This window comes from Cryptomeria japonica, chromosome 3, assembly GCF_030272615.1.
Source record: "Cryptomeria japonica chromosome 3, Sugi_1.0, whole genome shotgun sequence".
In the NCBI taxonomy this organism is placed as follows: domain Eukaryota; kingdom Viridiplantae; phylum Streptophyta; class Pinopsida; order Cupressales; family Cupressaceae; genus Cryptomeria; species Cryptomeria japonica.
In genome coordinates, this window is record NC_081407.1 from 184371605 (window position 1) to 184389158 (window position 17554).

Below are 17554 nucleotides of genomic sequence, written 5' to 3' on the forward strand. Positions count from 1 at the left end.
TGGAAGAAATAAAGGCAAAGCAAGAACATATCCAAGCAATGATTGAAATAACATCTGCATTGACAGACTTAGAGTTTAATGATCTAGAAGGCTGCAATGATGCAAAGGCAATGTGGGACAAGCTCATATTTGTATATGGTAGTGATGAACATGTTCAAAGAGCAAAAGTAGACAGTCTAAGAGGACAAATTGAATCTATGAGGATGAGTGAAGGTGAGAACATAACCCAATATAGTACAAGACTAAAGGAGATTGTCAATCAAATCAAAGGAGTAGGTGGAACTATTGAAGAAAAGGATATAACAAGTAAGTTGTTAAGAGCCCTTCTATTGGCTTATGCAATCCGAGTATCTGAAATCAATGAATTGAGGTCTGTATCTGATATGCCAGTTTCTTTAGATGCTACTATTGGTAAGCTACATTCATTTGAGTTAAGTAACTTTGATAACAGTGGATCTTCGGTAAATAAAGTTGAATCTGCATTTAGTTCTTTTCATCTTGAATCTAATGATTACAATGAAAGAAAGTATAAGTACTCTGAAGGAGATCATAGTGGAGCAAGTGAAAGATTTCATAAGAACATGGAAGAAGTACACAAACTGTATGAGGAAATCAGAAAGCGGGAAGAGTTTGAAGCACTATTAGCCAGAAGGTTACCGAGAGGCAAAGGTGAGTATAAAGGAAAACTACCTTTGAAATGTTTCAATTGTGATAAAATAGGACATATGGCTTCTAACTGTCCTGACAAAGATTCTACTGAAAAGAGAGATTACTAAGATGACAGATAGAAAGATAATCATTACAGAGGACACCGAGACTTCAAAAGAAGAGATAGAATGACATGCTTAATAGCTGATGAGGAATCCAACGATGATAAATCAGATGAAACTGATACAGAGGAAGTAGTTTATGTGGCTATCAAGGATGGATTAGATGAAGAAAGATATGAAGGAAAAGCCCTAATATCTCACATAAATACTAACGATTCTTGGATCATAGATAGTGGATGCTCACATCATATGATAGGTGATAAACACAAGTTTGTTATGTTAGAAGATTATGATGGAGGCTATGTAAGATTTGGTAATGATGCACCATGTCCAGTAAGCGGTAAAGGATCTATAACACTTATTGACAATGCAAGATGCAATGATGTTTATTGGGTTGAAGGTTTGAAATACAATTTGTTGAGTGTAGCACAGCTAAACAATACAAGTTACCAAATAGAATTTCAGAAAGGAATTGTCAAAGTTCATGACAAGCATGCAAAGTTAGCTGCTACCAGGACACAAACAAAAGGTAATACATTTCACCTTGACTCAACTCGGAACAAGTGTTTGTATGCAAACATAGATGATACCTGGTTATGGCATAAAAGGTTTTGTCATGTAAATTTTGATAATTTGATCAAAATAAGTAAGAAGCACCGAGTAAGAGGTCTACCGAGTCTTGAAAAACTTGAGAATGCTATTTGTCGAGGATGCCAGATAGGTAAGATGACAAGATCAAGCTTTACAAGTAAGTCTTACACTTCTAAGGGAATTTTAGATCTTGTGCACACTGATCTTTGTGGTCCTATGAAAGTTCAAAGTTATTATGGTGATAAATATTTCATATTATTTGTGGATGACTATTCAAGGATGATGTCGGTAATGTTTTTAAAAGAAAAATCAGAAGCCTTTCAAATGTTTAAATGGTACAAGGCAAGAGTTGAAATGAAACAGGAAGACAACTGAAATGTCTTAGATCAGATAGAGGAGGAGAGTTCACATTTGATGAGTTCAACTTATTCTGCAATGATCATGGTATTAAAGGACAAGTCTCTGCACCAAGAACTCCACAGAAAAATGGAATAGCTGAGAGAAGAAATAGATCTATTGTGGATTGTGCTAGAACCCTGATGATTGAAAAGAAAGTGCCACAAACATTTTGGAGAGAAGCAGTAAGCACAACAGTTTACACCCTGAACCGAGTACAACTGAAGAAAGGTAATTTGAAGAGACCATATGAAATCTGGTATGACAAGAAACCTAATGTAAGTTATTTTAAAATCTTTGCAAGTAGATGCTATGTACACAAAGATGATAGAAATGGCAAGTTTGATCAGAAAAGTGAAGAAGGAACATTTCTAGGTTATTCTTCTAGAAGCAAAGCATTTAAATGTCTGATCAAATCATCTAACAAAATAGTAGAAAGTGCAAATGTGAAAATTGACGAATTTGTAGAAAGAAATAATGAAGGAAATTCCAAAGAACTAGAAGATTATGATGAATTTGTCTATGTTTAACTGACAAGTCCTATCTAGAAAACTGTTGAAGAAAATGAAGAGAATATCTAGTTACCGAGTGATGAAGAAGATCATACAGAGCTTACCAATCCTGTATTAGCCAAGTATGTCACAAGACATCATGCACCAAGTCAGATTATAGGAGATAAGGATGATCTAGTGATGACAAGGAACAAACTGAGACAGAACACATGTCTGATATCTGAATTTGAATCGAGAATAGTGAAAGAGGCATTTAACAGTGAAGATTAGATAAATGCTATGATAGAAGAGATTGATCAAATCAAGAAGAATGACACATGGACACTAATCCCAAGACCGAAGGACAAAAATGTAATCGGTACAAAGTGGATTTTTAGAAACAAGCTAAATGAAAAAGGTGAGGTCATTTGAAATAAAGCAAGACTAGTATGCAAAGGTTATGCTCAAGAAGAAGGAATTGATTATGGTGAAACTTTTGCACCTGTTGCTAGACTTGAAGGAGTAAGAACATTGTTGGCACATGCTGCTTTCAAAAACTTCAAGGTATATCAAATGGATGTCAAATCTACATTTCTGAATGGAATATTAGAAGAAGAAGTTTTTATTGAACAACCTAAAGGATTTGTTGAAGACAAGAGTAAAGATCGGGTATGTAAATTGAACAAAGCATTATATGGTCTGAAACAAGCACCTAGAGCATGGTATGAAAGATTGCACTCTTATTTGATTAAGATTGGTTTTATAAGGACAAGTGAGAACAACAATATGTACATGAAGAATGATGAAAATGGAATACTGATCTCAGCCATATTTGTTGATGATATTATATTTTGTGGAAATGACTCTTTATGCAAGAACTTTGGAAATGAAATGAGAAAAGAATTTGAGATGTCATTAATCGGTGAAATAAAGTATTTTATAGGTTTACAAATACTGCAAATGAAAAATGAGATTTTCATTACTCAATCCAAGTACATAAAGGAAATCTTGAAGAAATTTGGAATGGAGGATTCAAAACCAGGAAGTACTCCTATGACTACCAACTGTAAACTATCAAAGAATGATGAATCTGCATCTATTGATGAGACACTTTACCAATCCATGATTGCAAAGCTACAATATGTTGTTCACAGCATACCAGACATAGCACATGTAGTAGGTATAGTTGCAAGATTCTCTGCAGATCCTAAGGAAACAGACATGACAACAATCAAAAGAATTTTTAGATACATGAAAGGCACCGAGGATTATGGCTTAGTATATCAGAAAGGAAATGATTTTGATTTAAAAGTGTATACTAATGTTGATTGGGTAGGCAACATTGATGACAGAAAAAGCACAAGTGGAGGAGCTTTCTTTTTAGGAGAAAGACTAGTGAGTTGGCTTAGCAAGAAACAAGGATGTGTTTCACAGTCAATAATAGAAGCTGAATACGTTGCTGCAGCATTGAATTGTACCAACATAGCATGGATCAAACAACTGTTGGAAGGTATAAATGAAAAAGTTACCGAGCCAGTAACTATATTCTGTGACAATACTAGTGCCATTAACATTTTGAAGAATCCTGTTATGCACTCTAAGACAAAGCACATCTCTATCAAATATCATTATCTTAGAGAAGAAGCTCAAGAGAAGAAAGTGGTGTTGGAGTATGTTAGCACAAAGGAACAAATAGCAGATATCTTTACCAAGCCACTACCAAGGGACACTTTTGAGTATCTTAGAAGTAAGTTAAGGGTCCTACCCCTATCTTCTACTCACTAACCGAGTTTGTTGAAAGAATCAATTCGATGACTCTACAAAATATCTTTTAGGAGTTGATTATGATTTACACACTTTAGGATGTTTTCTAAAGGTGTGCAGGAAACAGTGCAGGATACAATAGGAGAAACAAGAATTGAAGACAAAATGCTCTGACTGAGACTAAGTTGACACATTACAGCAGGAATTCACTTCATATAGGAAGAAATTATGTTTTACTCCTTTACTTTTTTTTTGGCATTGTTGTCAAAGGGGGAGAAGACTGAAGAAGATTAAAGAAAAAGGGGGAGAAGACTAGAGAAAAGAGGAGAAGTCTAATGTATGGGGGAGAATTCTGATGACAAGAAGAGAGCATTTCAGAATCTCACAAACAACTCACATCAATCCAAATCAATTAGATCAAATCAATTGGTTTTGCCATCAATGCCAAAGGGGGAGATTGTTGGCATTTGGCATTATAACAGACAATGGGAGATTGTTGGCATTTCAATAAGGATATTGAGAAGGTTGTTGATGATTATAGATATAACCGATTAAGGATGATTTATTGTCTTAATATTATTATTTTGTCATTGATGTCAAGAAATTGATTTTCTAACTCAGTATGATGTTGCCATATCTTAAGAAGTATGATTTGATGAGTATAAAGATGTCGATAGAAGACACAGAAAGAATATGATGAATGAGGGGATGAATAAGGTATTCAATGGGCAACTATTACCACGTCAGACAATGATGAGATCATGATGTTTAGATTGTTTTAACATCATACATATGTTGTAAATTGTAAGGTTAATACTATACTATGTTACCGAGCAAAGAACCTAGTCGGTAAACTCTAAGGTTATCGCTATCGATTAATGAAGGTGGAATGTCTACCAAGTGAAGTTTAGTATTTACCGAGATGTAACTGAGTTGTAATAGAATACATTAAATGGTTACCTGCGTTATTTAATGAAGGAAGCTGATGAGCTAGAACTAATTAAATGATTGGTCTGTCATACATGAAGTTTGTTAATGAATATATGGCAAAGCAAAATCGGCATGAATATCTACAACGCAAATTGAACCGCATTACCCTAGCACAAGTTCCAAGAAATGTATGCAAGTTCCTAGGCAAGGTAAAACATTTTTCAGATTGAAGGATACATTGAACCTGGACAAGATTGAAGATCTGATGGCTTTGATTGATCATGGGAAATGTGATCAAAGAGATTAAGAGGTTACCTAATTGTTTATAAATAGGGAGCTGTTGATAAATAATGTATGAGGGCAAATGTATGCATAGGGATGCTACATAGTAATTACCGAGCACAGAAGCTTGAAGACCTGTTTGAATAACAGAGTATAGAAGCCCAGTAGATGGACAAGATTAGTTCTATGTCTAGATTATATTGAGCAAATAAGAATCTGCTTTAGCATTTTAGATGTGAAGTTGCAGATAGATTTTATTACTATTATTTTGTGAAAGTGACAGAAAAACTCTTAACCGAGTGGACTTAACAGTCTTATTTGTAAAACCCTCTAGCAAGGTGACATTCTGATTGAGTGTTCGAAATCCTTTAACAAGGTCGCCTCTAACAAGGTGAAGATCCTAACAGATCTGAGGGAAATCCCTTAACTTGGTCACATCTAGCAATGTGTTTGTAATCTTTAACAAGATTTGTTTTTAACCGAGCATACTCTAGAAGAGTATATTTCTTAGTGGGTCTGAAATCCCACAGTGTTTTTTCCCTACTTGGGTTTCCACATTAAATCTAGTGTTATGAGGTTTATGATGTTTATATGCTTTTGAGTTTGCATGTTTAGCAGTTTTGGTTATATTACTGAAGTATATGTTACTGAGGTTGAATCTGATGTTTTTATGGAAGATTATGTTTGTATGATTCATCCCCCCCCCCTCTCATCTTGTTGGCTATTGGATCTGTACTTGCATTAAGTATCAGAACTATCAATATTAATTAAATAAAATGCATATTTATGTCCTTGTATGTTATTTTTGTTACAGTGCAGGTAATAAATGATGCCCTGGTGGATATTCTCGTTTCATGCTTGATGGAGGAAAGATTACGTAAGAGATAACTGAAGATCAAACTGAAGAGGAGCTGAGCAAGCACAAGGTATGATATAGGTGGAGCAGTCAAGAGACACTACCAAAATTTAACTTTAGTGGGCATTGAATTTACAAACACCACCACGACATGCAAAGACTGTGGTTTAGTTTAGATCCATGTTTCTTGTAGCCAAGCTCTAGTTATCTTCTTTATCGGTCAATCATCCGCCTCTTCTTCTAGGTGTGATTTGTGTTGTCTATTGTAGTTAATCTTCTCTTTAATAATAAGCTCTTCTTTTTCTCAAAGGTTAGATAGAATAGAAAAGAAAAGAGCAGAGGATCTTTGATAATCATTCTTGAGTTTTCTTTTCAAAATATGTAATCACTTTTAGGAAGGAATGAATAAAATTATGTTGTTCTAATTTGTTAAAAGTAATTTTTTGGAAGCTTGATATCACTCATCCAAGGGGGCCCACTTGGTGAGTGATCCTATGTGTGTTCATTAAAATTAGTTTTTCTTTCTTTAGTCGTAGTAAAAGTTTTTGCTTCAACTGTTCCTGCAGCCATGGGAAACAAATCCACTAACTATTCCTACAACCAAGCCAGAACAGAGTAATTTCTGTTATCCATATTAGATCTTTCCAGCATTGCTTTTATCAATATTAGGCAGAAGTTCATCCTATAGCCTTTCCATAATTTTCATTCTTGCCTTCCCTTTTCACATAATGTTAGTTGTTGCAGTGATGCAGAATAGCTATTGAAGGAACTTAGTGCATATATAGTGCAGACCCATTTCAAGTATTATGTCCCTGGGTTGACAATCAAATGAGTACTAGCCATGAGAATAGTAACTTTACTAGATGAATGTTCAAAATTTGGGTTGAGACTTTAATTAGAGTTATTATTCTTATTGTTGGGGTAGACAAGAGGGCTGAATTTGTTTCCACACAAATTCTACACAACTTAAACTTAAATTCAGATATGATTATTAGCAATAAAAAATGAAACCATCACCACATCAATAACACACATAACACCAATATTTTTTATGTGAAAAAACTAGTTAAGGAAGAAACTATGGTGGAAACCTACTCACAATGAGATAATACCTTGTTAGGAGTAAATGTAAATATTACAATGGGGAATGCACATGCATTCAGGCACACTACCTAGAGATCATTGCTCAAAACAAGAAGGGTTATAACCTTGAGGAAGACTCACTATCTTACAAAGTGTGGACAACAATAAGGATTACATTAACTAGTGAAATAAAATCTCCTAATGTCTAATTACAGTTTTTGTTAAGGACAAATAATCAAACTCTAGTCTTTCCACTTTCCACACCTCTCCTCTGCTATTGAAAGATCAATTCAATGTTAGCAGATGCAGATACATCTCACAAATGAATATTACATACATTTATAAAAATTATTAATCTATATTTCAAGGTCGGCTAAACCCTCAACACAAATTGCAAAATAATAACCTCACGCTACAACAACACATGTAGACCAAAATAATCTTAGCTAAAACATAGTCTAGACTGAAAGCAATACTGTAACCAAGAAATTTCACCAAGAATTACACCTTGATCATCCACAACACGCTACAATCACCTAGAATGTCACATAACACAAAGAACACCATCAGATCAAGAAAATGATCAATAACATGCACAACGATCAATGTAGACCATCAACATGGATATGACCTGATTTAGAAACATCCACAAGCAACATGAATTGCACCAAAAACAACTGAACATCACCACTTACTAGAATTACCATCATCATTATACCAAACCTCAAGAACACACGCTAAACTAACTATCAAACTGAAATATTCACTTCTGGACTTCCAAATATGTTGGCAAATGCACACTCCAATGAGAAATTGTAGGTGATTGAAGGTTTTTTCATTGATGGCAACCTTGCAATCATATGATACCGGCAAGACAAATATACCGACACCGGCAACGACAAACTCTACACCAGCACAGATGACACTGACAGTGAAAGGAAGGATACCGACACCCAGGCCGACATGAATTTTATTGATAATATATTTTGTAATTAATTGTAAAATCATTGCAAGCCGATATGGCGAGTTGTAATATGACTCATATATGTATGAGATCATTGTAGAACATTTTGTAATAGAGTGATAGGTGAAATTATGCAGACCTAATATGTGAATTATAAGTTAAGGGTTTATGTATGAAGCAGAGCTAAAACCGGTACTGGATCTGGCATTGCAGATGCTAATTTGAGGCACTACAAGACATTGGATTTGCATAATCCATTTTTTTTTTAGGTAGTGTGACTTCCTTTGTAATTGAGCAGTCAGCTTTAAGCACTTGGCCTTTCTGCATGTGCAGGCCCCTCTTGTAAAAAGTAATATTCCCTTATTGGCTAGTAAGTGGATATTGTGGGTCACAAATCCCACCGAGGTTTTTCCCACACTAGGTTTCCTCGTTAAACTACTATGTTATGGTGTGATTTTCATGTGGCTATTGTTATTCCTATTTTTTACATTGTTTCTGGTTTACTAGTACATAGTTTTGATATGCTTTATATGTTTTAAATCAAGTAAATTCTATAACTGGTTAGATACTGATTCACCCCCCCCTCTCAATATCTTTGGGAATCTTAACAAAATCATGAACCATCTGAATTAAGGACACATGTGAACTTCTTGAACACTTTACCAAATCCAAAAACCAAGGCAATGCAATTCTAGAGCAATGCACAACACAAACCAGAATATTGAATAACACGAACAACTAAATATCAACCATAATACCGGACCTCATAACTTGATCAAATAAACATGCAAACCATTGAAACTTCTGCTAAATCAACTAAACTACATATCTCAAAACCCATTAAACCACAACAGCTCAATTGCAACACACTGACCAAACCAACTCATTTAATCTGACTGCAACATTGGAATACACAGAAGAATATGTTGACATCAATGACAACACATCATTCTAGTAAACTTCTCAACAATAGCCAACAAAAATCACCTTAACCAGTGTTACCCTAATAGGTGTTCTTATATTGAGAATAACATTCTTCGTGGTTTTTCCCTTAATACAATTTTCCACGTCAAATCTAGTGTTTCATTGTGTACGATGTGTTCTTGTTTTCATGTTCTTTCATGTTGTGGATTAAGTGATAAAGTTAAGTTGAACTCTGGATTTGAATTAAGGATATATTTTAGATTTGTAGGCACAACTTACTCAGCCCTCCCCCTCTCAGTTGTCTTGTGCGTAAGAACATTCAAAAAAAGTTGTATCTCAAATATAGACATGAAATATGGTGATTTAATTCTTTGAATATTGAAAAATCTCATGTTATATTCCCTATACTACATTGATGTTGTATATGATTGTGTGAATATTAATTATTACAATACTAGTTTTCTAGATTTTTTTAATTGTTCAAATCTAGTGAGTGGAATGGAATTTATCATTGTCCATCTTGTCTCACCCTAGTTTTCTCTTTCTCATTCTTTTAATCAATCAATTAAAGGTAGTTTCAAATCTTTCGAAGTAATCAAATGTTTATATATAATTAAATTTTATGCATGCCTAGAGAAATATTTATAGATCTTAGTTTTCAAAATTGAAATGGCACATGTAAGAATATATCTATGTCTTACAGATATTAAATTCAATATTTTTAACTAGTTCTAATAAAAATAAATAGTCATTGCAATTTGTTGAGTTAACTATTTATTTTGGAAAAAATTACAATTTAGTTTTCAATATTTAGTTATTTATATTATCTATTGCACTATATATGACTATAATTAATATTTATTTGTTGATGAACTCTCTATGGATTTAATCAATAAAATATATATTAACACTCATCAAGGATATTAGAAGTGAAGAGAGGAAATTGATTGAAATAAAGAGGGTGATCAATGAGAGGATGGAATGCATGAACTATAAGATTCCTTTATTTTCCTAACTATTCTCTAAGACTTTTCATAACACCATCCTTATATAAACGTATTTTATGACGAGATAAATATCGGTTATGAATAGAGTCGAAGGAGGGGAATAATAATTTACAGGGGATATATGATAAGCTATATAGCATAAACAAGACAAAAGGGTGGGATGGCTAGGTGAGAGTAGAGGGGGCAAAATAGCACAAGGTTGAGAGAAAATATTTTTCATGATAGTGTAAGGGAAGAGCACCAGTAGCCATTATACTTCCAATAACTGTTCACTCATTGTGCACCAAATCACCCAACTATTAACTTTAAAAAAACCAAAAAAATGATAACTAAAAGCCCATTAAAAAAAGTTCACATATACTAATAGCCACCTACTTTTAGCATTTTTGGACTATAATTGTCCATTTTTGCACTACTACTAGGACATGTGTGCATGACTATTGGGGTATTTGTGTATAATTATGGACAATTTTAAGTGCGTGGTTTTTGGAGCATCTTTATGTAGGCATCAGACAACCCTTTGAAATGTGCATTTTTTGACACCTACATTCATAACGGATCCCACAGTGTCATCACTACTTAGAAACTAGAACAATAGATGCTCCAAAAACCACATGCACATTTCAAAAACCAATAGAAACTGTGGGATCCGTTATGAATGTAGGTGTCAAAAAATGCACATTTCAAAGGGTTGTCTGATGCCTACATAAAGATGCTCCAAAAACCACGCACTATGGGTGCACAAAGTTAGCGATAATACTTACTAGTACACTTCCCCTATTTGTTAACCAAACAACCTTATTTTTAATAGATGAAATATGCTTTAGGCAAGTATTAGGATAAATGATTGGTTGTTTTATTTCAAACCTAGGACTAATTAATTTAATAGTTTTAGGCAATCAAATGTTTAAGTCAACTTTAACACAATCCCTAATTTGAACTTTATTTTAGAGTTAAGAATTTTATATTGAAAGACAAATCATCTCTATATAGCTTTTTTTTCAACTATTTTCTATAGTCATAACATCAAATACTTCTCTCCTTACTATCATTATAAATTACACTTCTCAACACACTATCAAATGAATCTATTTTCTTATAATTTTTGAAAAATTAATAATACTTGTATCAAGTTATAACTAAGGTTTTAGAACCACATGATCAAATATGATGCATTATGTTTTACTAATATACTGATATTCATATGATTTGCTACTTATAGATATTAAAAATATATATTTTTTAATTATAAATAATCATCAGTAATAATAATTCTAAAATCACAACTAATATAATATTAAAAATATTTATCATTTAATAAACAAATACTGAATCCATTGAATCCATTGCCAATATGTATATACACACTTTTACAAATGCTGAATCCCTTCCCTATATGTATATACACACTTTTACAAATGCTGAATCCTTTCCCTACATGTATCTACACACTTATTGCAGGTTGATGCTACAATGGCCGGGTAGACTGTCACGCACTGGGATTACACCAGACTGATGTGTGCAGGCGATAAATACTCAATGACCTTGCGGCCTTCAATTATTCACATCTTGGCTGTATTCGCCGATCTTGCTTTCCATCTTTCAAATGGTAACTTGGGGAGCGTGTTTCTCCACGTCATTTGTACGATGAAAAATATTATGATAACAATTAATGTATGTCCCTTTTATTAGTTGTAATATGAAGGTAATTTTGATCCCTTGGAATCAATCTACCTTATTCTTCTGCTGCAAGAAAGAAACAAAACAATAATGGGTAGATCCCCTTGCTGTGATAAAATGGAGATGAAAAAGGGCCCCTGGACACCCGACGAGGATAAGATTCTTGCTAAGTATATTCAGAAAAATGGCCATGAAAGCTGGCGAGCTCTTCCCAGAAAGGCTGGTATGTATATAATAGAATATTTAATATTGCTTTGATTTCATTTCGTGTAAAATACATAGGTAGCCACATAAGAAAGCATTTGCAGTTGATAACTACTTATTGGGTAAGAAATTTTATATACAGATTTGGTTTATCGTGTCAGGAACTTCACATTTTCATCCGATTCCTGTAAACATGGACTTTTCTACATAAAATAAATATAATTTGCATTGGAACAACATTGAGATGAACATTCATTTGGGCGGTGAAGTATATACATATATTTTCATTTTGATCTGTGTTATATAGCTGGGTTCCGAGTTATTCATGTGAGCTTATAAGTATGTAATGAATTAATGCAATTCTAATGTGCACAGGGCTACTTCGATGTGGGAAGAGTTGCCGCCTACGTTGGACTAATTATCTGAGACCCGATATTAAGCGAGGCCGATTTCAACCAGAAGAAGAAAGAACTATTCTCCAGTTGCATGCAATTCTAGGCAACAGGTAGTAAAATGATTGGTTAACCATGGATGTAGCTTCTTCAAATGTTGTGTACTGAACAACCAATTGTTATTGCTACTTATCGGTGGGACTAATAAATATACTAAAAGTTGATTCCCAATATGACTATGGACGTGGTACTACATTTGAAAATGTAATTACTTTGTTTGATTGCATTTACGGTTTCTAGTTTTAATACAGTGACTTTATGCAGGTGGTCCACGATTGCTTCCCAACTGCCAGGGAGAACTGATAATGAGATTTCAAGGCACCTACTGATATTTTCTTGAAGCTCTGGAACTCAGAAGCAGGCAAGGCCTTCAGGAAGGAATCTATTATTGATAACCAGGATGACAGTTCAGCTACCGGATCCCATGATCCTTTCTCTGAGGGTACTATGAGGGGCCAAATAGAATGCAAGAACCCTAGCAGCCATGAGGACTCCTCTAGCTCTGATGATGCTGTTCATAACCGTGACATACAGGACTTGACGGACCTGCTTCTGGATTCCCCTAATTACAGTAGTCCTAATAAGATCAGTGACAATAACTCAAACATGGGTGAATTAAGTACAAATTCTGATCTGCAGTCAGCTTGGGGATGGCAAGAACTACGCCTAGATGAGGACAACGATTACTGGAACAGCGTACTTGGAGTTCATGCTCAGACATCATCTGGACAAAATTGATAATACAGCATTTGGGTGTCTATTAATTAATTGAAATTATATTAATCTTGATATTTTAATTTTCAGTTGATTAATAAGAAGTGGGTAGCCAATTTATGGGTATATCTCACCTTTGATAAGTACAAAGGAAAATAGTAAGTTAAACCACTTTTGATTTGAGTTCATTTTCAGAAATCATCTGCACAAACTTTAGCAATCCATCATTTTAATAAACAGTCAAGTGTAATGTTTATCTGTAAGGATATTCTTATATTTCTTTCTTCGAAACATACGTATTTCCACTATGTATGACAATGAAAGATGTGATCTTACATTTCCTGTGTACGCTTTCTATTTTCGGAGTACATGGTGTTACTGGCAAATGGACAAACATTTTATTAACACGGTTCTTTTCAGTAGATTACAGTAATTTGTATCTCTATGCCAAAACATGAGCAAAAATAGATGTCACTTGTTGAAAACATTTTGTTCTCAATATAATTTGTGTGTAAACGGTGCATCTGGCTAACGTATTGTGTATCTAGCATTTTCGGAGTACATTCGATCATATATATTTGTGAATTGAAAATTTTATTTAGGTTAATATTTTAAATTTTAATTAGTGGGTATTCAATTTATCACTATCTTATTTTTACTGACATTTATTTCAGAAAACCTATGTAACATATAGGTGATGTATTAAATTATAAAATATTTAATTTTCATAAATATCAATAAATCAATAAATCATCAGATTTACTATGTAAGAAATTGATTATGATAAGTATTATAATTATCTTTGGATAAAAATGGCAGATTTGTTCTAGTATTATTATTATAGGCACCTGAATTTGTCTTACCTAAAGAAATGAATTTTACATTTGTTTAATTATTAATTAAATTTTTACATTTAATTAATTCATTCCCCTTTTCTAGACTAACCATTACACAGAAGCCAATGCTGCCCACATTGGGCTACACATGGCTAAACGAGAGGGGTTTACTAAATTGTGGTTGGAGTCCGACTCGCTAAACACTATCAACTGCTTGAGTGGTCGCACAGATCCTAGCTGGACGATTGCCAGCCTAATCAAGGACTGTCGAAATATAATCAATGATCTGACAGATTTCAAAATCTCGCACATATATCAGGAAGGCAACAAGGCAGCGGATCTATTGGCCAATTTTGCGGTGGGATACGTGGGACCCAACTGGTGGAGTAGAAGGGATGCTTTCCTCGAAAATCTGTGCGATCTGGCACATAATGATTACTATGTTAATCAATGTTCCCTCATCATGACATGACTGAGTTGATAGGGAAACGACTCTTTCCAGTTTTCCCTAATCACAATCCTAGAAACCTCCTCAACAACTGGTTTTCCTATCTCATTGTGTGTGTTTTTTGCTACTGTTTTGATATCCTTTGGGTGTGGCTCATTTTCTGTGTCTGGTTGGCAATACTGATCTCCTATTATCTGGTGACCAGGAGAATAATGGGAGGGGATAAGAACAGAAAAGAGCCCTCTACTTGCGAGAAGTGGAAAAAGAATAAAGATGTCTGGTAGGAAGTGGTCGATGGTGGTCTCGTCCCCTACCTGGACCGGCTTCATGGCCCCTCTCCTCTAATTATGGAGGCCTTTGTTAATGGATGGAAAAAAGGGAGTCTTAGGGCCTATGGTGTCGATTATCAGATAGCTGAAACTTTGGTGGCGATGATCACTAGTCTGGCTAGGACTATAAGAAGGTTTTTTCAGGGATAGAAAAATTGGGGAGGAGGACTTGTCGATCTTCTTCGACAAAGACAAGGAGCGCTCTAGAGTAACCAAGATGGCTAATGGCGGATATAATACAAAAGACCTCATGGCCCTGTCGGTTGATATGGCTGAGTTTATAATGAGATATATCATCGTTGATGGTAGGTATACAAGTATCTTCTCCTACCATTTCACTATTTTCAATCATTTTCGCCATGGCAAAATTATCTTTGTTCCCTACTATCTTGCCTCCTCCCTTGAGAATAGCCTAGAAAAGAACCTGCAAAACCCTAGCAACCCTGTTCTTCATGAGGGACTTATTGTCCTTATCATGGAACAGGCCAAATCCCTTGAAGTTGTGCCCCCGCTTGCCGAGATTGGTCTATAGACGGAGGTCCAATACGTCTCTAATTCGGAGATGGACTTGGATGATAGTGGGGTTCCTACTGATGACCCTAAATATGAACCTACGGAGGAAAAAGACAAGATGGTCACTCTTGAGACACTCTGGAGCAAGAACCCCCCCAGATGGGCAGCCAACAAATACAAAACCACCAGCAAGTTGATCTCCAATGCCGAACCCCTCACCAAAAAGAAAAAGCTGGCAGCAAAGGATCATAGCCTGAAGATTACAGACCAAGGGATTAAATTGGCCATCCCTATCAATGTCCAGAAAGGCAATTAGGGGAAAGATGGTAGTCTAATGAATCTTGTCATGGAAACCACTAGAAGCCAGGACCACTGTTGGAAGTGGGTCAAGCGCGAAATCGACACCCTCTAGATGGGGGCTAAAGAAATTATTAACATTTTCACTGCTTCCCAAGAACCCAACAAGCCGGAAAAACTCATGAGCATGACTCAAAACATCTCTCAGAATGTTGAGGTTATGAAATGTAACCATGAACAAAGAATTGACAAGGTGGAACAGTCCATGGCTGAGATTAAGAAAAATCTCAAGAATCTGGTCAACATTAGTAAAGAAGCCAAGAACAACAACATTGAGGGGCTAGAAAAGATTAACAAGATGATTGTTGATTATAGATCCTTCCATAGTTACTTGATGAAAGAACTTGGTGGAGATGATGTGGCTATTGGAGATACCAAAACCATGGGACGCAGTTCTAGAACCATGAGTAGAAGCAGCAACAAGGGTACCTCCAAATTTATCATGGAGGAGCTTGAGGAAATCAATAGGATTTCCATCCAAAAGAACAAATATCTGGCCCTCTCGCTTAACTGGGACCTTTTTTTCTTCAGCTTGTTTGTCTTTTTTTTTTTTTTTTTGTTTCTGTTTGGGGTTGCTCCCTTATTTTGTTGTTGTTTCTTGCTAGTTTGGCTGTTGGCCAACTATTGTAAAACTTTATGTTTCGGGTCCTTGTAAAACCCGTTTATCCTTTTCAAAAAATATTAAATAAATAAAAAAAATGTTCCCATAATTAATCCATCTTATCTCGCCACCCATATTTATTTAAATCCCTTTATCCTCCCACATATAGAACTTAATAAAACAATTATCTTATTTTATTTAAATCCCCTCACCTACTAGCATTGTCTAGAAAATGAAATTTGTTCATTAACCCTCCCCTTAATCATTTCTAAACCCCCTTTCATTAGCCTAATCACCCCCTAATTGTTTTCACATTCCTAAAACATGGGATTAGGGAAGGGTCACTTCTCAACCATTAAGGCTCTTACAAAGCCTTCAAAGCCCTCTCCCTTTTGCGAGCAAACCTACATGGGCTTTGACTATTCTATCCTATATTTAACTCTCTCACATTCCTCCAACCCTAGTTTAAGTCCAAATCCATCAACTCGACTATTAATTTCTGCCTCCATGTCTTCTTAATCCTTTAAGGCTTTATCTATTTCCCTCTCAATCCTTTAAGGCTTTACATATTTCCCTCTAAAGTCTTCCCTTGTTGACACTTGTCAACACATGATTTCTTGAGAAAGAGCACATGGATTGAAGATCATGGAATCCTCAAGGAATCCTATTCTTTCTTAAGACATTCAATCTTGACCATTCAGTAGCCCATTCTTCCTATAAAGGATATCCCATTTCCATTGTGAAAGGAGGGTGGCTTGCAAGTATATTGAGGTTTACTATGTAAGAAATTTATTATGATAAGTATTATAATTATCTTTCGATAAAAATGGTAGATTTGCTCTAGTATTATTATTATAGGCACCTGAATTTGTCCTACCTAAATAAATGAATTTTATATTATTTTCATTATTAAATAAATTTTACATCTAATTAATTCATTCCCCTTTTCTAGACTAACCATTATGTGGAAGTCAATGCTGCCCACATTGGGCTACACATGGCTAAAAGAGAAGGGTTTACTAAAGTGTGGGTGGAGTCCGACTCACTAAACACTATCAACTGCTTGAGTGGTCGCACGGATCCTAGTTGGACGATTGCTAGCCTAATCAAGGACTTATGAAATATAATCAATGATCTGATAGATTTCAAAATCTCACACATATATCGGGAAGGAAATAAGGTGGCGGATCTACTGGCTAATTTTGTGGTGGGATACGTGGCAACCAACTAGTGGAGTAGCAAGGATGCTTTGCCCGAAAATCTGTGCAATCTAGCACGTAAGGATTACTGTGTTGATCAATAATCTCTTATCATGAAATGACTGAGTTGATAGGGAAACAACTCTTTCTGGTTTTACCTAAT

The 17554-nt window shown here is 35.0% G+C and overlaps 1 protein-coding gene across 1 annotated transcript; it reads left to right on the forward strand.

Annotated features, from left to right (window-relative positions):
- Positions 1-11828: 11828 nt before the first annotated feature.
- LOC131874475 (transcription factor MYB4-like) lies at positions 11829-12740 on the forward strand. Its single transcript, XM_059217870.1, has 3 exons — positions 11829-11961; positions 12318-12447; positions 12659-12740. The coding sequence occupies exons 1-3, from the start codon at positions 11829-11831 to the stop codon at positions 12732-12734; spliced, it is 339 nt and encodes a 112-aa protein (XP_059073853.1). The 3' UTR covers positions 12735-12740.
- Positions 12741-17554: the final 4814 nt, after the last annotated feature.

Bases quoted from the DNA above. Each gene is read 5' to 3' on its own strand.
- LOC131874475 (XM_059217870.1), top strand. From the start codon at position 11,829: ATGGGTAGATCCCCTTGCTGTGATAAAATGGAGATGAAAAAGGGCCCC. The intron at 11,962-12,317 runs GTATGTATATAA...TAATGTGCACAG, and splicing joins AGCTCTTCCCAGAAAGGCTG to GGCTACTTCGATGTGGGAAG. The intron at 12,448-12,658 runs GTAGTAAAATGA...GACTTTATGCAG, and splicing joins CATGCAATTCTAGGCAACAG to GTGGTCCACGATTGCTTCCC.